The sequence below is a fragment of the Balaenoptera ricei genome, unplaced genomic scaffold (genome assembly GCF_028023285.1).
Source record: "Balaenoptera ricei isolate mBalRic1 unplaced genomic scaffold, mBalRic1.hap2 scaffold_448, whole genome shotgun sequence".
Taxonomy (NCBI): domain Eukaryota; kingdom Metazoa; phylum Chordata; class Mammalia; order Artiodactyla; family Balaenopteridae; genus Balaenoptera; species Balaenoptera ricei.
In genome coordinates this window covers 36311-59782 of record NW_026777643.1, presented here as the reverse complement: position 1 = coordinate 59782, position 23472 = coordinate 36311, and the positions used below count along the sequence as shown (strand labels likewise).

General features: G+C 48.3%; 1 protein-coding gene across 1 annotated transcript; it reads left to right on the top strand.

Moving 5' to 3' along the window:
• The first annotated feature begins 10347 nt into the window (after window positions 1-10347).
• LOC132358883 (myosin-8-like) lies at window positions 10348-15672 on the top strand. The gene is made up of 8 exons (XM_059912144.1): window positions 10348-10377; window positions 10422-10730; window positions 10820-11014; window positions 12964-13089; window positions 13399-13572; window positions 13757-13861; window positions 14422-14517; window positions 15523-15672. Exons 1-8 carry the CDS (start codon window positions 10348-10350, stop codon window positions 15670-15672), a joined length of 1185 nt encoding a protein of 394 aa, XP_059768127.1.
• Window positions 15673-23472: the final 7800 nt, after the last annotated feature.

The following is a 23472-nucleotide window of genomic DNA, read 5'->3' as shown; positions in this document are numbered from 1 at the left end:
CAAGTGAGTGACAGCCACCAGCTCTCTCCCCATCACAGTTGTGTGACCGTCGCCAGCTGTCTCTATATCACAGGTGCGTGACAGCCTCCTACTCTTTCCCCATCACAGGTATGTCACAGCCCCCAGCTGTCTCCCCATTATAGGTATGTGATAGACCACAGCTGTCTCTATATCACAGGTATGTGACAAACCCAAGCTCTCTCCCCATCACAGGTGTTTGACCGTCCCCAGCTCTCTCCATATCACAGGTGAGTGACAACGCCCAGCTTTCTCCCCTTCATAGGAGGATGACAGCCCCCAGCTCTCTCCCCATCACAGGTGAGAGACAGCCCCCATCTCTCTCCTCATTACAGGTGAGTGACAGCGCCCAGCTCTCTCCCCATCACAGGTGAGTGGCGGCCCCCAGCTCTACCCGTCACAGGTATGTGACAGTCCCCATCTCTCTCCCCATCAAAACTGTGTGATAGCCCCCAGCTCTCTCCAGATCATAGGTGAGTGACAGACCCCAGCTATCTCCCAATCACAGGTATGTGACAACTCTCAGCTGTCTCCACATCACAGATGCCTGACAGCACCCAACTTTCTCCCCATCACAAGTATGTGTTAGCCCTTAGCTGTCTCCACAGCAGAGGTATGTGAAAGACACCAGCTGTCTCCGCATCACATGTATGTGACAGCCCCAGTTCTCTCCCCATCACAGGTGTTTGACAGTCCGCATGTCTCTCCCCATCACAGGTGTGTGATAGCCGCGAGCTCTCTCCCCATTAGAGGTGAGTGACAGCCCCCAGCTCTCTCCCCATCACAGGTGTGTCAGACCCCAGCTCTCTCCCCATCACAGGGGAGTGACAGTCCCTATCCCTTCCCCTATTCAGGTATGTGAGAGACCCCACCTCTGTCCCCATCACAGGTGTTAGACAGTCCCCATCTCCCGTGCCATCACAGGTGTGTGACAACCCCAAGCTCTCTCCCCTTCACAGGTGTGTTACATGCCCCAGCTCTCTCCCCATCACTGGTGAGTTACAGCCCCCAGCTCTCTCCCCATCACAGGTATGTGCAGCCCCCAGCTATCTCCGCATGACAGGTGCCTGACAAACGCCAAGTCTCTCTCCATCACAGGTATGTGAGAGCCCGCAGCTGTCGCCACATCACAGGTATGTGACAACGCCAAGCTCTCTCTTCATCACAGGTGTATGACCATACCCAGCTGTCTCCATACCACAGGTGCGTGAAAGCCCCCAGCTCTTTCCCCTTCACAGGTGGGTGACAGACCCAAGCTCTCGCCCCATCACAGTTGATTGACTGACCCCATCTCTCTCCCCATCACAAGTGAGTGACTGCCCCCTGCTCTCTCCCCATCACAGGTGTGTGACCGCCCCAGCTGTCTCCATATCAGAGGTGCGTGAAAGCCCTCAGCTCTCTCCCTTTCACAGGTGGGTGACGGCCCCCAGCTCTCGCTCCAACACATGTATGTGACAGACCCATCTCTCTCCCCATCAACAGTGAGTGACAGCCCCCAGCTCTCTCCCCATCACAGGTGTGTGACCGTCCCCAGGTGTCTCCATATCACAGGTGAGTGACAATGCCCAGCTCTCTCCTATTCACAGGTGTGTGACAGCCACCAGCTCTCTCCCCATCACAGGTATCTGAGAGCCCCCAGCTCTCTCCGCATCACAGGTGCCTAACAGCCCCCACCTCTCTCCCGATCACAGGTATGTCACAACGCCCATTGTCTCCACATCACAGGTATGTGACAACCACTAGCTGTCTACGCATCACAGGTAGGTGAGAAACCCAGATCTCTCCCCATCACAGGTGAGTGACCATCCCCAGCTGTCTCCATATCACAGGTGCGTGAAAGCCCCCAGCTCTTCCCCTTCACATGTGGGTGACAGCCCCCAGCTCTCGCCCCATCACAAGTGAGTGACAGCCCCCAGCTCTCTCCCCATCACAGGTGTGTGACCGACCCCAGCTGTCTCCATATCACAGGTGCGTGAAAGCCCCCAACTCTCTCCCTTTCACAGGTGGGTGACGGCCCCTAGCTATCGCTCCAACACATGTATGTGACAGCCCCCATCTCTCTCCCCATGACAAGTGAGTGACAGCCCCCATCTCTCTCCCCATCACAGGTGAGTGACAGCTCCCAGCTCTCTCCCCATCACAGGTATCTGAGAGCCCCCAGCTGTCTCCGCATCACAGGAGCCTAACAGCCCCCAACTCTCTCCCCATCACAGGTATGTCACAACGCCCATTGTCTCCACATCACAGGTATGTGACAACCACTAGGTCTCTACGCATCACAGGTATGGGTGAGCCCCAGCTCTCTCCCAATCACAGGTGTGCGACAGACCCCAGCTCTCTCCCCATCACAGGTGAGTGACAGACCCCAGCGCTCTCCCTATCTCAGGTACGTGACAGCCCCCAGGTGTCTACGCATCACAGGTGCCTGACAGCCCCAGCTCTCTCCACATCTCACGTATGTTACTCCAACTGTCTCCACAGCACAGGTATGTAACAGCCACCAGCTGTCTCCGCATCACAGGTATGTGACAACCCCCAGCTCTCACCCATCACAGATGTGTGACAGCCCCCGGCTCTCTCCCCATCACATGTATGTGACAGCCCCGAGCTGTCTCCCCATCACAGGTATGTGACAGCCCCCAGGTATCTCCCCACTACTATTATGTGATAGCTCCTATCCTTCCCCACATCACAGGTATGTGAACAACCACAAGCTCTCTCCACATCACAGGCGTGTGACCGTCCACAGCTGTCTCCGTATCACAGGTGTGTGACAGCCTCCAGCTCTCTCCCCATCACAGGTATGTGACAGTCCCCAACTCTCTCCCCATCACAGGTATGTGAAAGCCCCCAGCTCTCTCCCCATCACAGGTGTTTGACAGTCCCCATCTCTCTCCCCTTCACAGGTATGTGAAAGTCCCCATGTCTCCCCCCATCACAGGTGTGAGACAGGCCCCAGCTCTCTCCCCATCACAGGTGAGTGACAGCCCCCAGCTCTCTCCCCATCTCAGGTATATGACAGCCCCCAGCTGTCTCCGCATCACAGGTGAACGACAGCCCTCAACTCTCTCCCCATCACATGTATGTGACAGCCCCCAGCTGTCTCCGCATCACAGGTATGTGTGAGCCCCCAGCTCTCTCCTCATCACAAGTGTTTGACAGTCCCCTTCTTTATCAGCATTACAGGTATGTGACAGGACCCAGCTGTCTCCGCATCACAGGTATGTGACAGCCATCAGCTGTCTCCGCATCACAGGTATGTGACAGCCCCCAGCTCTCTCCCCATCAAAGGTGTTTGACAGTCCCCATCACTCTCCCCATCACAGGTGTGTGACAGCCCCCAGTTCTCTCCCCATCACAGGTGAGTGACAGCCCCCAACTCTCTCACCATCACAGGTATGTGACAGCCCCCAGCTCTCTCCCCATCACAGGTGTGTGACAGCCCCTACCTGTCTCAGCATTACAGGTATGTGACAGTCCCCATCCCTTTCCCCATCACAGGTGAGTGACAGCCCCCAGCTCTCTCCCCATCTCAGGTATGTGACAGTCCCCAGCTATCTCCGCATCACAGGTGCCTGACAGCCCCCAACTCTTTCTCCATCACAGGTAAGTGACAGCCCAAAGCTCTCTCGCTATCTCAGATGTGTGACAGCCACTAGCTGTCTGCACATCCCAGGTATGTGACAGCCTCCAGCTCTCTCCCCATCACAGGTATGTGACAGCCCCCATCTCTCTCTCCATCACAGCTGAGTGACAGCCCTCATCTCTCTACCCATCACAGCTGAGTGACAGCCCCCATCTCTCCTCCCATAACAGGTAGGTGACAACCCCCAGCTCTCTACTCATCACAGGTGTCTGAAGCCCCCAGCTCTCTCCCAATCACAGGTGAGTGACAGTACCCAACTCTCTCCCCATCACAGGTATGTGAGAGCCCCCAGCTGTCTCCACCTCACAAGTATGTGTGAGCCCCCAGCTATCTCCCCATCACAGGTGTTTGACAGTCCCCATCTGTCTCCCCATCATAGGCATGTGAAAGTCCCCAGCTCTCCCCCCATAACAGGTGTGTGACAGCCCCCAACTCTCTCCACATCACAGGTGAGTGACAGCCCCCAGCTCTCTCCCCATCACAGGTGTGTGACAGCCCATAGCTGTCTCAGCGACACAGGTATGTGACAGTCCCCATCTCTCTCCCCATCCCAGGTGTGTGACAGCCCCCAGCTCTCTCCACATCACAGGTGAGTGACAGCCCCCAGCTCTCTCCCCATCTCAGGTATCTGACGGCCCCCAGCTGTCTCCGCATCACAGGAGCCTGACAGCCCCCAACTCTCTCCCCATCACAGGTATGTGAAAGCCCCCATTTTCTCCACATCACAGGTATGTGACAGCCACTGGCTCTCTTCCCATCACAGGTGTTTGACAGTCCCCATCTCTCTCACCATCAGAGGTGTGTGACAGCCCCCAGCTCTCTCATCACAGGTGAGTGACAGCCCCCACGTCTCTCCCATCACAGGTGTGTGACTGCCCCCAGCTGTCTCCTCGACACAGGTGCCTGACAGTCCCCACCTTTCTCCCCATCACAGGTATGTGTCAGCCCCCAACTGTCTCCACTTCACAGGTATCTGAAAGACACCAGCTGTCTCCACATCACAGGTATGTGACAGCCCCCAGGTCTCTCCCCATCACAGGTGTTTGACAGTCCCCATCTCTTTCCCCATCACAGGTGTGTGACAGCCCCCAGCGCTCTCCCCATCACAGGTGAGTGACAGCCCCCAGCTCTCTCCCCATCATAGGAATGTGACAGCCGCCAGCTGTCCCCGCATCACAGGTGCCTGACAGCCCCCAACTCTCTCCCCATCACAGGTATGATACAGCCCCCAACTGTCTCCACATCACAGGTATATGACAGCAACCAGCTGTCTCCCCATTATAGGTGACAACCCCCAGCTGTCTCCACATAACAGTTATGTGACAACCCCAAGCTCTCTCCCCATCACAGGTGTGTGACCTTCCCCAGCTGTCTCCATATCACAGGTGCGTGACAACGCCCAGCTCTCTTCCCTTCACAGGTGGGTGACATCACCCAGCTCTCTCCCCATCCCAGGTGAGGGTGAGCCCCCATCTCTCTCCCCATTACAGGTGAGTGACAGCCCCCAGCTCTCTCCCCATCACAGGTGAGTGGCAGCCTCCAGCTCTCTCCCCATCACAGGTATGTGACAACCCCCGGGTGTCTCATCGACACTTGTATGTGACAGTCCCCATCTCTGTCCCCATCAAAGGTGTGTGACAGCCCACAGCTCTCTCCACATCACAGGTGAGTGACAGCCCCCAGCTCTCTCCCCATTTCAGGTATCTGACGGCCCCCAGCTGTCTCCGCATCACAGGAGCCTGACAGCCCCCAACTCTCTCCCCATCACAGGTATGTGACAGCCCCCATTTTCTCCACATCGCAGGTATGTGACAGCCACTAGCTCTCTTCCCATCACAGGTGTTTGACAGTCCCCATCTCTCTCACCATCAGAGGTGTGTGACAGCCCCCAGCTCTCTCCTCATCACAGGTGAGTGACAGCCCCCACCTCTCTCCCATCACTGGTGTGTGACTGCCCCCAGCTGTCTCCTCGACACAGGTGCCTGACAGTCCCCACCTTTCTCCCCATCACAGGTATATGACAGGCCCCAGCTGGCTCCATATCACAGGTATATGACAGCCCCCAGCTGTCTCCCCATTATAGGTGACAGCCCCCAGATGTCTTCACATAAGAGTTATGTGACAACCCCAAGCTCTCTCCCCATCAGAGGTGTGTGACCTTCCCCAGCTGTCTCCATATCAGAAGTGCGTGACAACGCCCAGCTCTCTTGCCTTCACCGGTGGGTGACAGCATCCAGCTCTCTCCCCATTCCAGGTGAGTGAGAGCCCCCATTTCTCTCCCCATTACAGGTGAGTGACAGCCCCCAGCTCTCTCCCCATCACAGGTGAGTGGCAGCCTCCAGCTCTCTCCCCATCACAGGTATGTGACAACCCCCAGCTGTCTCATGGACACATGTATGTGACAGTCCCCATCTCTCTCCCCATCACAGGTGTGTGACAGCCCCCAGCTCTCTCCTCATCACAGGTGAGTGACAGCCCCCACCTCTCTCCTATCACTGGTGTGTGACTGCCCCCAGCTGTCTCCTCGTCACAGGTGCCTGACAGTCCCCACCTTTCTCCCCATCACAGGTATGTGTGAGCCCCCAACTGTCTCCACTTCACAGGTATCTGAAAGACACCAGCTGTCTCCACATCACAGGTATGTGACAGCCCCCAGGTCTCTCCCCATCACAGGTGTTTGACAGTCCCCATCTCTTTCCCCATCACAGGTGTGTGACAGCCCCCAGAGCTCTCCCCATCACAGGTGAGTGACAGCCCCCAGCTCTCTCCCCATCATAGGTATGTGACAGCCGCCAGCTGTCTCCGCATCACAGGTGCCTGACAGCCCCCAACTCTCTCCCCATCACAGGTATATGACAGCAACCAGCTGTCTCCCCATTATAGGTGACAACCCCCAGCTGTCTCCACATAACAGTTATGTGACAACCCCAAGCTCTCTCCCCATCACAGGTGTGTGACCTTCCCCAGCTGTCTCCATATCACAGGTGCGTGACAACGCCCAGCTCTCTTCCCTTCACAGGTGGGTGACATCACCCAGCTCTCTCCCCATCCCAGGTGAGGGAGAGCCCCCATCTCTCTCCCCATTACAGGTGAGTGACAGCCCCCAGCTCTCTCCCCATCACAGGTGAGTGGCAGCCTCCAGCTCTCTCCCCATCACAGGTATGTGACAACCCCCAGCTGTCTCATCGACACATGTATGTGACAGTCCCCATCTCTGTCCCCATCAAAGGTGTGTGACAGCCCCCAGCTCTCTCCACATCACAGGTGAGTGACAGCCCCCAGCTCTCTCCCCATCTCAGGTATCTGACGGCCCCCAGCTGTCTCCGCATCACAGGAGCCTGACAGCCCCCAACTCTCTCCCCATCACAGGTAGGTGAAAGCCCCCATTTTCTCCACATCGCAGGTATGTGACAGCCACTAGCTCTCTTCCCATCACAGGTGTTTGACAGTCCCCATCTCTGTCACCATCAGAGGTGTGTGACAGCCCCCAGCTCTCTCCTCATCACAGGTGAGTGACAGCCCCCACCTCTCTCCTATCACTGGTGTGTGACTGCCCCCAGCTGTCTCCTCGTCACAGGTGCCTGACAGTCCCCACCTTTCTCCCCATCACAGGTATGTGTCAGCCCCCAACTGTCTCCACTTCACAGGTATCTGAAAGACACCAGCTGTCTCCACATCACAGGTATGTGACAGCCCCCAGGTCTCTCCCCATCACAGGTGTTTGACAGTCCCCATCTCTTTCCCCATCACAGGTGTGTGACAGCCCCCATCTCTCTCCCCATAACAGGTATGTGACAGCCCCCAGCTCTCTCCCCATCATAGGTATGTGACAGCCGCCAGCTGTCTGCGCATCACAGGTGCCTGACAGCCCCCAACTCTCTCCCCATCACAGGTATGTGACAGCCCCCAGGTCTCTCCCCATCACAGGTGTTTGACAGTCCCCATCTCTTTCCCCATCACAGGTGTGTGACAGCCCCCATCTCTCTCCCCATAACAGGTATGTGACAGCCCCCAGCTCTCTCCCCATCATAGGTATGTGACAGCCGCCAGCTGTCTGCGCATCACAGGTGCCTGACAGCCCCCAACTCTCTCCCCATCACAGGTATGTTACAGCCCCCAGCTGTCTCCACATCACAGGTATGAAACAGCCACCAGCTCTCTCCGCATTACAGGTATGTGACAGCCCCCATCTCTCTCCCCATCACAGCTGTGTGACAGCCCCCAGCTCTCTCACCATCACAGGTGAGTGACAGCCCCCAGCTCTCTACCCATCACAGGTGCCCGACAGCCCCCAACTCTCTCCCCATCGCAGGTATATGATAGGCCCCAGCTGTCTCCACATCACAGGTATGTGACAGCCCACTGCTGTCTCCCCATTATAGGTGACAGCACCCAGCTGTCTCCACATAACAGTTATGTGACAACCCCAAGCTCTCTTCCCATCACAGGTGTGTGACCTTCCCCAGCTGTCTCCATATCACAGGTGCGTGACAACGCCCAGCTCTCTTCCTTTCACAGGTGGGTGACAGAACCCAGCTCTCTCCCCATCACAGGTGAGTGAGAGACCCCATCTCTCTCCCCATTACAGGTGAGTGACAGCCCCAAGCTCTCTCCCATCACAGGTGAGTGGCAGCCTCCACCTCTCTCCCCACCACAGGTATGTGACAGACCCCAGCTGTCTCAGCGACACAGGTATGTGACATTCCCGATCTCTCTCCCCATCACAGGTATCTGACAGCCCCCCGCTGTCTCCACATCACACAGCAGACTGACAGCCCCCAACTCTCTCCACATCACAGGTATGTGACAGCCCCCATTGTCTCCACATCACAGGTATGTGACAACCCCTAGCTTTCTCCCCATATCAGTTATGTGACAGCCCCCACCTGTCTCCACATCACAGGTATGTGACAGCCCCCAGGTCTCTCCCCATCACAGGTGTTTGACAATCCCCATCTCCTTCCCCATCACAGGTGTGTGACAGCCCCCACCTGTCTCCACATCACAGGTATGTGACAGCCCCCAGGTCTCTCCCCATCACAGGTGTTTGCCAATCCCCATCTCCTTCCCCATCACAGGTATGTGACAGCCCCCAGACGTCTCCACATCACAGGTATGTTACTGCCCCCAACTGTCTCCCCATCACAGGTATGTGACAGCCCCCAGCTGTCTTCCCATCACAGGGGTGTGACAGCCCCCAGCTCTCTCCCTATCACAGGTGTGTGACAGCCCCCCTTCTCTTCTGGCCACCACTCCCCCATTTCGCCACAGCCTCCTCCTTCCCGATGCCCCACAAATTCCTCACATCTATTCACTTTACCCTGGGACCCAAACTTCCCCAATGTAAGGCATAGTCACAGCCAAGCCTTGTTCTCGAGAACAGAGGGTTCGCTGGGCTGCTAAGCTCCGTGCTCTTCTACAGAACATATCTTCCATGGATTCTGTCTCTACATGGCTTTGTGTCCTTGATCCTGTCACTAGATCCCTTAGGATCTCAGACCGCTGTCCTACAAAACTAGACCAAACCCAATGGCCTCTAAAGCCCCTTCTATTTCTGAGACCATGATTCTGTGTTTTCTCCACAGTAGTCTCCCCCGGTCCTCTCTGTGACCCTTTTGTGTACCGTGTGAAGGTTCAGGGTCATACAGGTGTTCTGTTGTTCCTCCCTCTGCATCTTCAGGTGAGGCCACACACCTGTGTCTTGTCGACACCTCCCCCGAAAGGTTTCCCTGTCTTTGTCCTCTCCTATATGAAGGTCATGAATGAATCACCAATCCCCAAATTCCCTGGCAAATGCCGGTGCTATCAGACAGAGCCTGTGAAAACAGCCTAAATCAAGCCTGTGCTTTGCAGAAGAGATTTCCGACTTAACCATGCAGATTGCGGAAATGAGCAAGAATCTTCAGGAATTGGAGAAGACCAGGAAGCAAGTGCAGCAAGAAAAGTCAGACCTCCAGGCTGCCCTGGAAGAGGTGGAGGCACGTGTCTGAGATGTGAAGGAGGGCGGGGCGCTGAGGAAGGGGACTAGACCACCCCCAGGGGCCCTTCCTGCAGGAGGCACTGGGGCTCCAATGGGAAGAATCCAGCCCCACCCCCGCCCTGGGGGTGGACCAGCTGCTCTCTGCTGCCTCGCCTCATGAGTGTTCTCTAGTCCATCGTATTTCTCCTATTGAATAAATAAACTTGTTCATTATGTCCTCAACGTCTTCCTCTCAGAAAGCAAGAACTCAATCACCAAACATCCTGAGAGCCAGCTCAGAATCCCTTAGTTTTAACAGAGAGTTATACAAGGTCATCTTTGGCTGCTGGGAATTCTGTGTGGTCCAAAGAGTGCAGGATCCTGATGCTATCGCCAGCTGTGGCCAGTGAGGGGCGGATGCTTAAGAGGGTCTAGGGAAATTTGCCCTATGCAGGATAACAGGAGAGCAATTCCTCGTCTTTCTCTGTCTTTCTTGAGCAGAGGTTGGCTCCTGACTTATGGTCACTATTTAAAAAGACACAGTAATCAAAATTTTTACTAATTGAAAACGATGCTCTGTCCTTCTCAAGACATAAGATTGTTAACAACAAAGCTTCAGTTCTAGTTTCATTACTAGTAACAATTTGGGAGCAAACTGTTTGACCTTTTTGAGTACTGTTCTATTTATTTGTAAAATGAGCCTAATAATACCCTTTTTATCCTAATGGGGATGAAAAACCTCATTCAAGAAAAGGTGGCTGCCCCCGGCAATCCCAATCACTCCTTTACTTTTATCAGGGTTCCTTGAAGCGTGAAGAGGGCAAGATTTTGCGTGTCCAGCTAGAGTTGAACCAGCTGAAATCTGAGCTTGACCACAAGATCACTGAGAAGGAAGAAGAAATCGAGCAGCTGAAAAGAAAGAGCCAGCGGGCAGCAAAGGCCATGCAAAGCGTGCTGGATGCTGAGATCTGGAGCCGGAATGTTGCTCTGAGGCTGAAGAAGAAGATGGAGAGAGACCTCAGTGAGATGGAGATTCAGCTGGGCCACTCCAACCGCCAGGTGGCAGAGACCCAGAAACACCTGTGCTCAGTCCAGAGCCAGCTCAAGGTGAGTGCACGGCCCCTGGAGGACCTGGCGGGACCTCAGCCTGCCCTGGGCTCCGGTCTCACCACTGGTTTCTCGTGAACGACTCCCAGCTGCATCTGGATGACGCCCTGAGGAGCAGCGAGGACCTCAAGGAGCAGCTGGCCCTCGTGGAGCGCAGGAATGGCCTCTCGCTGGAGGAGCCGGAGGAGAGGAAGGTGGCCCTGGCGCGGACGGAGCGCACCCGCAAGCTGGCGGAGCACGAGCTGCTGGAGGCCAGCGACCGCGTGCAGCTCCTTCACTCCCACGTGTGTCCGTCCTCACTCCACTCTGGGTCCACCCTGGAGGCAGGCAGGACCCAGGCTTGATGGAGAGGAGTTCCCACCGCTCCTTCCAGGCTAGCGGTCAAGACAAACTTTCATTAGGCCTAGTTCTTGGAATAACTTGGTCTCTAGATGGACAGATTGCTGAGCTTTCTTTTATCTGAAGATAAAAGATCATGGGGAAATCAGAGCAAGGCATGACAAATTATTGCATAAAAGGGCTGGAAAAGGCTTCACAGAGGCAGTAACATTTAAGCTGCAAGCTTAGAAAATTAGGATTGTCTTTTGAAATAATTACTTTTAGGAAAGTTCAAGAATTCCTTGTTTCATTTCTTATTTTTTTGGACCACACCACATGGCATACAGGATCTTAGTTCCCCAACCAGAGATCAAACCCGCGCCCTGCGCAGTGGAAACACAAAGCCCTAATCACTGGACTGCCAGGGAATTCCCCCAAAATTCCTTGCTTTAAAAACTATTTTTTGAATTAGCCAAAAAACTAGAAGAATACCAACCATATTGTTAGCATTTTGGGATCTCCTATTCTAGGCTCTTGTTTCTATACATAAATATGATATTTTTTGTAAACGTGATCAATCCTTTTGCAACTTTTTTTCATTTAACAACGTGTTGTGAACATATTTCTATATTTTAAAATAGTTTTCTATGATGCAGTTTTTTAATGGCAGAAAAGCAGTCCATTTTAGTTGTGTATTATGGCACATTTATTTAATCAGTCTTCTACGGTTGGATATTTTTAGACTGTTCCCAATAAAAATTTTTATGATTAGAAGATTGTATGACTAAGTTCTTCATAACTAAATTTTCACATATATCCATGATTACTATTTCCTTCATATTCCTAAAAGTAAGTAAATTCCTGGAAGTATATATTCATGGTCAAAACAGCAAAGACATTTATGATATGTTGTAAATTGGTCTTTAACAAAGTTGTCCCAATTTTTACTCCCATGGGGAAAATAAGTGAGAGTGCTTAGCTATTATTTTTTTTAATCTTCACCGATTTTATGGTTGAAAATGCCTCATTTTAAAAATTCTTATTTCTTTGATTACTAATGAGGTGGAACATTTTGTCGTATTTGTTGGCTATTTGTATTTCTTCTGGTGTGTCTTAGCTATTTGTACTTTTGCCCTTTTTTCTTAATGATTTGTCTTTTTTACATATTAAGGAAGGAACTATTTTTTCAGTAATGCACATTGCAAATGTTTCCTCGTTTGTCATCATCCTAACAACTCTGTACAATGTTTTTGTTTTGTTTTGTTTTGTTTTTTAAAGATTTATTTACTTATTTATTTACTTATTTATTTATTTATGGCTGTGTTGGGTCTCTGTTTCTGTGCGAGGTCTTTCCCTAGTTGCGGCAAGTGGGGGCCACTCTTCATCGCGGTGCGCGGGCCTCTCACTATCGCGGCCTCTCTTGTTGCGGAGCACAGGCTCCAGACGCGCAGGCTCAGCAGTTGTGGTTCACGGGCCCAGCCGCTCCGCGGCATGTGGGATCTTCCCAGGCCAGGGCTCGAACCCGTGTCCCCTGCATTGGCAGGCAGACTCTCAACCACTGCGCCACCAGGGAAGCCCTGTACAATGTTTTGATCATGAGAATTATTTTTCATTTCACATAGTTACGTCAACCATTTCCTTGTTCCAGCACCTTTAACTAAATAATTTATCCTTCCTCAAATATTTAAATGTCCACATTTATCATTTACTCAATTCTTTTATGTACAATTCTCGGGCCTGTTTTGGGATATCTGTCTATCAAAAAGGAAAGTCTTTTTAATTTTTTTTCACCTGTGTGAAAAATAAGAAATGGAACGTTCTCGAGCTTGACTTCTTTCCCCACCCAACCCTCTCCCTTCCAATCGTTGTAAGTGTCCAAATGTAGCCCGAACCTCTTATCTAATTTTTCTTGTAGAACACGTGCCTGATAAATACCAAGAAAAAACTGGAAGCTGACATAGCCCAATGCCAGGCAGAGGTGGAGAAGTCTATCCAGGAGTCCAAAAATGCAGAGGAGAAGGCCAAGAAGGATGTCACGGATGTGCGCTCCATTCTTTCTTATCAGAGATGCTGTCTGGAGATAAGAAAGGGGCTTCTACGCCGCCCCTTTGGGACCTGCAAGTAGGTTTCCTCTCCTCACCCCTGCATTCAGTCAGTGGTGGCTTCCCGGAGAGACGGAAGGAGACGGAGCCTCAGCAGAGGCAAAGTGGGAGGGGAACCATGCAGCATCAGCGGTGGCTGCAGCAAGGAGGAAAGCATCAGCGTGCCTAGTGCCAGCCTCACAGCACCCTCCGTGTGCCCGCATAGGAGGGGTGGGTGGCCCACTGCTGCCTCTTGTGAACTTAACCAGGCGGCCATGATGGCCGAGGCGCTGACAGAGAAGGAGCAGGACACCAGCGCCCACCTGGAGCGGATGAAGAAGAACCTGGAGCAGACGGTGAAGGACCTGAAGCACCGCCTGGACGAGGCTGAGCAGCTGGCCCTGAAGGGTGGCAAGAAGCACATCCAGAAGCTGGAGGCCAGGGTGGGTCTCTCAATCTCTCTGAATCCGGAAAGTGAAAACGGCACTCCCCGATCCTTCTCTCTTCTTGTATATTGACTCCCATCCTTATCCTGTGGCTGGGGACAGCCACCCAATATCGTCAGTAGGTCCTGAGGTAATTAACATCCCCCAAAACTGACTATATAAGTATCTTTCTTGATTGTAGGTACGTGAGCTTGAAGGAGAGGTTGAAAGTGAGCAGAAACGTAATGCTGAGGCTGTTAAAGGTTTGTGGAAACACGAGAGAAGAGTAAAGGAACTCACCTACCAGGTAAGAGGAAGAGCTTTCTAGAATATCCAGACTTCCTGCACAAAGGGAAATTGAAAACCTGGTGACTATGTGGTACTCACAAATAGCTACATGTTAACTCGATATACATAAGGGGCAAATGACACAATCACCTATCACAGACCCTTTCCTAAGCTAGGAAAATCAGGAAGGCCTTTAGAAAATCGTGTAAGTGAGGAAAGAATACAGGTTTCAAAGACAGATAAACTGGTATTAGTCCTAGTTTGGCCTCTTACTTTTTAAACTCGGATAGGTTACCTAACACTCTCAACCTTAATTCATCACCTGTAAAATAGAATAAAAACATCTACTCACCAGAGTAGGCAGGTAAGGATTAGAGACGTGTATAACTCTCCAATATAGTGCCTGCACACAGTGGACATTTAACAAGAGTGGCTACTGTTAATACTATGAAGGAAGCCTCAGAGTTGACCACATTTACCCCAGGCCCACCTGCCATCATATCAAAGTGATTTACTTCACCACCTGTAGTGGGTTGATTTTGTTGGATTCAATGCAGACCATTTTTTTCAAACTTCCAGACTGAGGAAGACCGCAAGAATGTTCTCAGGCTGCAAGACCTGGTAGATAAATTACAGGCAAAGGTGAAATCATACAAGAGACAAGCTGAGGAGGCTGTAAGTATCTTTAAGCCCTTGAGGGAAGAAGGAAACTTCGTTGGGGGTAGAAAGTATATTAAGAGAATGTGTTAATGAGAAAGAAAGAGACCAAGTAAGAATATGTCATTCTTATTTTAAGAGAGAGGATATAAATATGAATTTACCCCCAAATCCTAATTATAGAATAAGACCTCAAGACGAGATATTTTTATTATTAAGCAATTTGTAGGGGTTGGGGGAAAAAAAGAAAATTCCAAATAACCCACCTTACTTGATAGCTGCAAAGAATATCCAGCAGAAAATCTAACACCATGATAAATATTCCTCTCCCTCTAGAAATGCACAAAATCAATTGTTCCCAAAAGCCAAACAGAAATCTTTTACCCCAGCTGACTCCTTCCCTCACTACCACTGTCATCAGCAGGGACTTATCCCTGCACATTCGCTGTAGCAAATTAGGATGTGTTGGGAGATTCTCCAGCTTCACTTTTCCTGGTTGTTCCCCACTCTTCCAGACACAATGTAGTGGGTAAGAGGTAAGAAAAGGGAACACGAAAGGGAGAGGCACAAATGGTAGTAAGTGCAACCAACAAAGGGCATACTTTCTTCCTATCCCCATCCCCCCACCCGCAGCGTCTCTGTATACCAGAGTCAAAATATATGGCAAAAACACTTCAACTGGGATTTTCCCAAAGTTAGAATTTGACCTTACATTTACTGTCTAACCTCTGTGAGCGAGCGCACGTGGGTCTCTTCCTCCTTTCCACTCAGTCCATACATCGTAACTAGACTTCACGTATACATGGGTTTGACATAATGAGCTCGTCTCTTCCATTTCAAAACTATTTCTTCTTTCATTCTTTAGAGTAAAAAATGTAACTGAAGTTACAAGTTCTGTCTGGATTTGAAATCCGATATGACAAACAAACCGTAAGGAGGAAATATCTGAGTTGAGGAAATAATCCTGTTTGTGACAAGTGCAATGAGAACCACAAAGTCTAACTCTCACAACTTTATTCTTAGGAGGAACAATCCAATGCTAATCTTGCCAAATTCCACAAGCTCCAGCACGAGCTGGAGGAGGCCGAGGAACAGGCTGACATTGCCGAGTCCCAGGTCAACAAGCTGCGGGTGAAGAGCCGGGAGATTCACATACAAGTCAGTGCAGAGTGAACACATCTGCCTGATGCTGCCAAGGGGCTGAAGAAATGCACAAAACGTGCTATTTTGGGTCACTTGCTTTGTGATGTTTTTCTCTTCATGTTGAATAAATAAAAACTACAGTGAACTGATAAACTGAACCAGACTCATTTACTTCCAAAATTACTTATTCTCAAACACAGTTCTCACCTAGCTATTATTATTCTAACATTATATATGGCTTTGTGGAACATTCAATATCTGTACCTCCCTCACCACCCCGCATCCCCTTTCCCATCTCCAGCTCCACCACACACACACACTATTATCTTTTACTGGACTTAATTTTATTAAGTCTCTCTAGACTGTTACAAATGACTAAGGAAACCACTCACTGAGGTTACGCCTTCAGACAGGACACACTCATGCACCCACTCCGCAGGTGGTTACTGAGCATCTACTATGCGCCGGGCCCTGCTCTCAGTACTATGGGAATAGCAGTGAACAAAGCATAGTTCCCTCCCTCTGGGAACTTATATTCTGCAAGGAAAGAAAGGCAGTCAACAAATAAGAAGCTGTGTCTACTATATTTAAAATAGATAATCAACAAGAACCTAGTGTATAGCACAGGGAACTCGGCTCAGTATTCTCTAATAACCTAAACGGGAAAAGAATTTGAAAAAGAATGGATACTTGTATGGGTATAAGTGAATCACTCTGCTGTACACCTGTAACTAACACATCATTGTTAATCAACTATACTCCAACATAAAATTTTTGTAAAAAGATCTACAAAAAAAATAAGAAGCTGCGTAATGTGTCAGGTAAGTGCTCATGAGAAATAAAAAAAGTAAGAGGGAGGCAGTTAGTACTATGTAGAGAGGAGTCAAGCAAGGCCTCTCTAAGAAAAACACATTTGAGCTGAGACCTGAAGGAAGCAAGAGTATTCCAGGCAGAGGGAACAAAAGAAAATGCAAAGGCCCTGAGGCAGGGGCAGTTTGGCATGGCCCAGGGACAGGAAGGAGGCCAGCAGGGCTAGAGGAGAATGAGCAAGATAGTCACGGCATAAGAGAGGAACCTGGGACCCCAGGGATCATGTAGGGCTTCAGGGCCACCTGAGGACTTTTCTCTTCACTCAGAGTGAGATGGGAAATCTTTGGAGTGTTTTGAGCAGAGGAGTGATATTAACACACATTCTAAAAGAATCACTCTGGGGACTTCCCTGGTGGCGCAGTGGTTGAGAATCTGCCTGCCAATGCAGGGGACACGGGTGCGAGCCCTGGTCCTGGAAGATCCCACATGCCGCGGAGCAACTAAGCCCATGCACCACAACTACTAAGCCTGTGCTCTAGAGCCTGCAAGCCACAACTACTGAGCCCGCATGCTGCAACTACTGAAGCCCTCACACCTAGGGCCCGTGCTCCACAACAAGAGAAGCCACCGCAATGAGAAGCCTCTGCACCGCAAGGGAGAGTAGCCCCCTCTCGCCGCAACTACAGAAAGCCCGTGCGCAGCAAAGAAGACCCAACACAGCCAAAATGAATAAATAAATAAGTCTTTAAAAAAAAAAAAAAGAATCACTCTGCTGCATTGAGAATACACTGAAGGGGGCAGAGGTCGAAACTGTGAGACCAGTTAGGAGCCTACTGCAAAATAAAAGATAAAAAATGACAGTGGCTTAGACCAGAGAGATAGGCACTGGGAGATGACGAGAAGCAGATGGATTCTAGATGTACTGTGAAGGTGGCGCACATAGGGTTTTCTGACAGATTGGATGGATGAGTGGGTGAGAGAGAGAGAGAGAGAGAAAGGACTTATGAAAAGAGGAAGGATAAAACAAGATAGATTTAGTGCAGTATAAACATGAGGAGTTTGGTATCTAGAAAGAGAGGAAGCATTAGAACAAAAATGCAATCTAGACAAAAATTGTACTTTATGCACTCCTGTCCCTCTTCCACCTTCTACCATCCACACTCCCTTGCCTCTCAACCCCTATCAGCCTCACTCCTTTACAGTATAAACTGCACAGGCCTCAATCGCAAAAATGTCTAAAATTAATAACAGTTTAAAACAAAAAAATTCAAAATACTCTCCTAAATTAAATTTTGGATCAAAGAGGAAACCAAAAGTAGAATCACAAAAACTTCTAGAAGTAAACATAAGAGTAAATCTTTGTGACCTTGGTTTACACAAAGATTTCTCAGATGCCAACACCAAAAGCACAAGCCATGAGAGAAAAAATTGATAAACTGGATTTCATCAAAATTCAGTTTCTGCACTTTGAAAAACACTGTTAAACAGAATGAAAGGACAAGCCACCGACTGAGAAAAAGTATTTGCAAATTATACCCCTGATAAAGGACTTGTGTCTAGAATACATACAGAAATCTATATCTTCACTAAAAAGAAAACAAATCACCCAATTTTTAAAGAACCAAAAGATTTAAACAAACATTTCACCAAAGAAGATATACACAGAGCACATGAAAAATGCTCATCATGAATCATTAGGGGACTAATAATTAAAACATAATGAGATATCACAACACACCTATTACAATGACTAAAAGTCCAAGTGTTGGCCAAGAGGTGGAGGTACTGGACCTCTCACACCAGCTAGTGGTCATGTAAAACAGCATAACCATTTTGGAAAATAGTTTGGCAGTCTCTTAAAAAGTTAAGAAATTACCCATTTGTTCCAGTCGTTCCACTTCTAGGTATTTACTCAAGAGAAATGAAAACGTATGTCCACACAAATATTCACAGCATATTTATCTGTAATAGCCCCAAACTGAAAACCACCCAAATGGCCATTAACAGGTGAATGGATAAACACATTGTGGTAAATCCATATAATGTAATACTACAAAATGATAAAAAATAAACTATTGGGCTTCCCTGGTGGCGCAGTGGTTAAGAATCCGCCTGCCAATGTAGGGGACACGGGTTCGAGCCCTGGTCCAGGAAGATCCCACATGCCGTGGAGCAACTAAGTCCATGCACCACAACTACTGAGCCTGCGCTCTAGAGCCCGAGAGCCACAACTACTGAAGCCCACGCACCTAGAGCCCGTGCTCCACAACAAGAGAAGCCACCGCAATAAGAAGCCCGCACACCGCAACGAAGAGTAGCCTCAGCTCGCCGCAACCAGAGAAAAGCCCGCCCGCGGCAACGAAGACCAAATGCAGCCAGAAACAATAAATAAATAAAATAATAAAATAAATAAATTTTTTTTAAAAAATGATAAAAATAAACTATTAACACACACAAAAACATGGATGGATCTCAAAATAATAATGCTGATGGAAAGTAGCCAGACCAAAAAAGTGTAGACTCTATTATTCCATTTATATAAAATTCTAGGGAAAAAAAAATGAATCTATAGTGACTGAAAGCTGACTAGTGGTTGCCTAGGGATAGAGAGGCAGGATTTATGGGAGGCACAGAAGGACAGTAGGATGTATTACAAAGGACCAGGAGGAAACTTTGCGGGTGATGGACATGTTCATTATCTTGATTCAGATGATGGTGTCACAGTGTCTACATGTGTCGAGACTCTTTAAATATGTACAGTTCGTTATACATCAATTATATCCCCATAAAGCTGTTAAAATTTTTCATTGGGGGAAATACTACAATTATAGTGCTTTGGGAAAATAATAATTAGGATACTGTATGTCCAACTTTAAAGCCAGAGTTATAATTTTTGATAGGAATTACATTAAATCTATTTACCAGTTTGGGGGAAATTAGCTTACTATATTGATTCTTCCAATTCGTGAATAAAGTATGTTTTTCCATTTATTCAGATCCTCTTCAATTTCTGTCTTCCTTGTTTTACAGTTTCCAGCATACAAGTCCTGTACATGTTTTGTTAGATATACACCTAAATTCTTTTTCTTTCTTTTTGTTTTTAAGTAATTGTAAATTGTATTGTACTTCTTGTTTTTGTTTTTGTTTTTGTTTTTTTGGCTGCATTGGGCCTTTGTTGCTGCACGCAGGCTTTCTCTAGTTGCAGCGAGCATGGGCTGCTCTTCATTGCGATGCGCAGGCTTCTCACTGCGGTGGCTTCTCTTGTTGTGGAGCACGGGCTCTAGGCACACGGGCTTCAGTAGTTGTGGCTCTCGGGCTCTAGAGCATAGGCTCAGTTGTTGTGGTGCACGACCTGAGTTGCTCCATGGCATGTGGGATCTTCCCAGACCAGGGATCAAACCTGTGTCCCCTGCATTGGCAGACAGATTTTTAACCACTGCACCACCAGGGAAGTCCCTGTATTTCTAATTTTGGTGTCCACATGTTCACTGCTAGCATACAGCCTAAAGAAATACAACTGATTTTTGTATGTTTATGTTATACCCTGAAACCCTACTGAACTCACTTCATAGTTCTGAGTTTGGGGGGAAATTCTTTGGGATTTTCTACATCAACAATCATGTACCTCAGAAAACAACCACTTAAGGTGAATCTAAATTAATTAAAATGAAGTCCAAAATTACACAGTAAATTGTGGGGAAAAAGTCTGATTGGGATTTTATCATAAAAATCAAGCCAGAACCACTGAAATAAATTTATTTTCTCTTATACTTCACAAGATTTACGTTACAACTGCATCTCTGTTAATTCTTAGAACAAAGAATGAATCAATGTTGGAGTTGGGAGGAAAGGAACATCCTTCTCACAATCTTGTATGATGTGGCACCCTTTATGTTTAACTTTTGCAATGCAATCATAAAGAATGCCCTTTTTTGCAAAAACTGTATGATGTCTTCATTGATATTTTAAGGGTCTTCCTAATCCTTTGATCCTAAACTCACTCCCTTGAAGCACTTATTGGATCATCATTGTCCATGTTCAGAGTTTTATAATTATTAACTAGTTCAGTGCTGCTGCATCACCCTGGCCAGCGGCTTTGCAAAATTCAAGCAGGTTTCTAATACCACTTTCATCAACTTCATTAAATTCTGAAAATTTTGCAGTATTTGTCATTTTATTTTGCAGTCATGTTGCACTGACTATTGCATATTTACAACACCTGATAATCAGTATGCTCATGTACTAGGGAATAACAAAACTGACTCCATATCAGATCTGTTTCTTTTACTTTAACCTTTGTACTTTGTTTTTGCTACAACTTAATGTTGTCTATAGCCTGAAATATACAGGATAGCCAATTCTCAAGGCTCTGGCCTTTACAGGTGTAACACTTTTCCATTCATAGAGAGATAAAAAGTTGCAGAACAGAGAATAACGTTTGTCTTGTTGGGAGGTTTACAGGAACAGCATGACCTGACCTAAGTGGACAGCTACAAGAACAAAGGATTCCGACACCAAGTTTGCAACAGCTAACAACACTCCCTCCCCTTTTAGTATAAAAAAAGCCTGAATTCTACCTCGGGGAAGATGGTTCTAGCCCATCTTACCTGAGGACCCTAGCCCACCATCTTCTCGGTCTGCTGGCTTTCCGAATAAAGTCACTATTCCTTGCCCCAACCACTCGTCTCTCGATTTGTTGACCTGTTGTGCGGCAAGCAATATGAGTTTGGGCTCCGTAACGATCATTAGAGAATACTTATTGTTTTCTTATGCCACATCACTACTGTGGAGACTCTAATAACAGGCATTGTACTACTGCAAACCTTAAAACAGTCATACCCTTTGCCCAGAAAGTCTATTCTATAAATATCGTCAAGATATGCATAAACATATGCACACATATGTTTACAGGAATATTTAAAAGAAAAAAAAATTAGCGCACCCTAAGTGCCCCAAAATAGAAAACTGAGTACAGTCATAGGATGGAACGATATGTAACTATTAAAAATCATGATGTAGAAGAAGAGTTAATATCATGGTAAAATTTCCCAGAATCTGTTAAGTTGCAAAGGCAGAATACAAAACCATGCTTACAGGCTGATACCCTAATTGTGTATTTGTTTAAAGCACGTGTTTAAAAAAACAAAACAAAACTGTGTATGTGTTTACAAACATAAAAAAAAGTGTAAAAGGACTTAATCCAAATTCCGGTAGAGATTACTTCTAAGCTAAAATCTTAGGAGTGATTTAAATTTTTCCTTCAGTATGTTTGATTATGTTTTTCAATCTTTCTACAATGTGTACCTCACTTTGGGAATTTTTTTAAAGGCTCGTGTTCTTTAAATACAATAAATAAAAGGAACGTGCTTCTTAAGAGGACTTCATATCCAATTCTCGTCAAAGACATGGGTATAACTGACAAGAGAAAGGTGAAGAGGAGAGGGTCATTTGATGAACGAGACCATTAGCACAACTACTAAAAGCTGTTGCCTTTCAGCCAAGTTTTCCATAAGCATTACCATTCCAGGGCTAACACAGCAGCTGTCGGTGAGCAAACTTAAATTCTGCCTCCTGGCTGTGACAGAGGTTTGGGCACATGTTACATTGACACCAGTGTCCCCAGGCACCTTCACTGCGGACTTAGTCGGTCCCATTTTCCTAAGTGGGAGGCTGAAGAATCAGCTGTGGGCAGATGCAAAGAACCTTACTTCCTTAAGGATGGAATTTACCAGCCTGATTCCTCCCTCCTGGCTCCAAGCGCCACCAAGATGCTGCTTCCGGAGCCCACGAGAGAAAAAGAAAGCCTCTTCGCTGATGAAGGAGAAAAACATTCCCCTTGGGGAACACACCCAAAACAGGGCTTTTCTTATATTATAGTAGCCTGACCTTCCCAAGAGGGCGGGCTATTTTCTCAGCTCCTCACAGAAACAACAGCTTATGGCTCTCTCTCGGGGAAACTGAGGTACAACACAGGGGGAGCCCTCAAATTATGAAAAATGTTGTTAAGAGGATGGATGGGAAAGGTGGTATCTTTGGAGCAACAGAATCATATTTTTTTCCGGTATATTCTGAAAAATAATTCTATTGATACCCACAGTTTTTAGTACCCAAAAATGGATTTAGCCCTATATATTACATAAGTACATGTATATGCAATGTAATAAAATGCCTATAAACGTACTGAAAAACTTCAAATGGAATTTGGCGACTTGAGAATTTTCAGAAATTTCCTTGTGGCCCAGTCACGTCAAGTGCCTGGGGTTCGAATTCCCTCACCACTTCCGGCTTCACACCCTCCCACCACACGCACAGTTAAGCTCTGGAATCGCGGAGCTGACGAGAAAGGCCTGCCTCTCTCACAAACTCCAAACGTACACTCACCGGCCAGGGCCCCTCACCGTCTCCAGGCTCGTCCCAACCCTGGCGGAATCACTCCCAGCCTTTCCTTCCCCGGTGGCGCACTCCTCCCATGATGCCCCAGGGCCCACCCCTCCCATGATGCCCCAGGGCGCACCGGAAGCAACTCCTCACCTCTCTGGGAAATTGAAACTGCCTTTCTTCTCGGTAGTTACCGGCTGTTTCCTTGGAAGTCCACGGCTGCTGATTTTTTCACGTGTTTTCAATACTGTGATCCACCCACCCTCCCCGAACTAGATGGTAAGCTGTTGGAGAGAACCAACTTCTAATCCCCAATGCCTGGAACGGTGTCTTTATAAGCCATTTGCTAAATGAAGAGCAGCTAAACGTTTTGTTTGACAGAGTGAAGCAAAGCTGAGTAGAAAAACAGCAGATAACAGAGCCAACGCTCAGCAGAGAATACGGAAGAATAGCGTTACCTTTATAATAACAGCTGGCATTTAAAACCCTAAATCCTTACCTTAGTTTGCAAGGCTCTAAGCATCTGGCCCCTAGCCGCTTCTGCCACTTCATTCCTTGCTACTGTATCCCTGGCTCCTTTCATCCCTGCCCTACTGGCCTTTATTCTCTTCCTGTGCAGGCAAGTTCCCCTCCCAGAGCCTT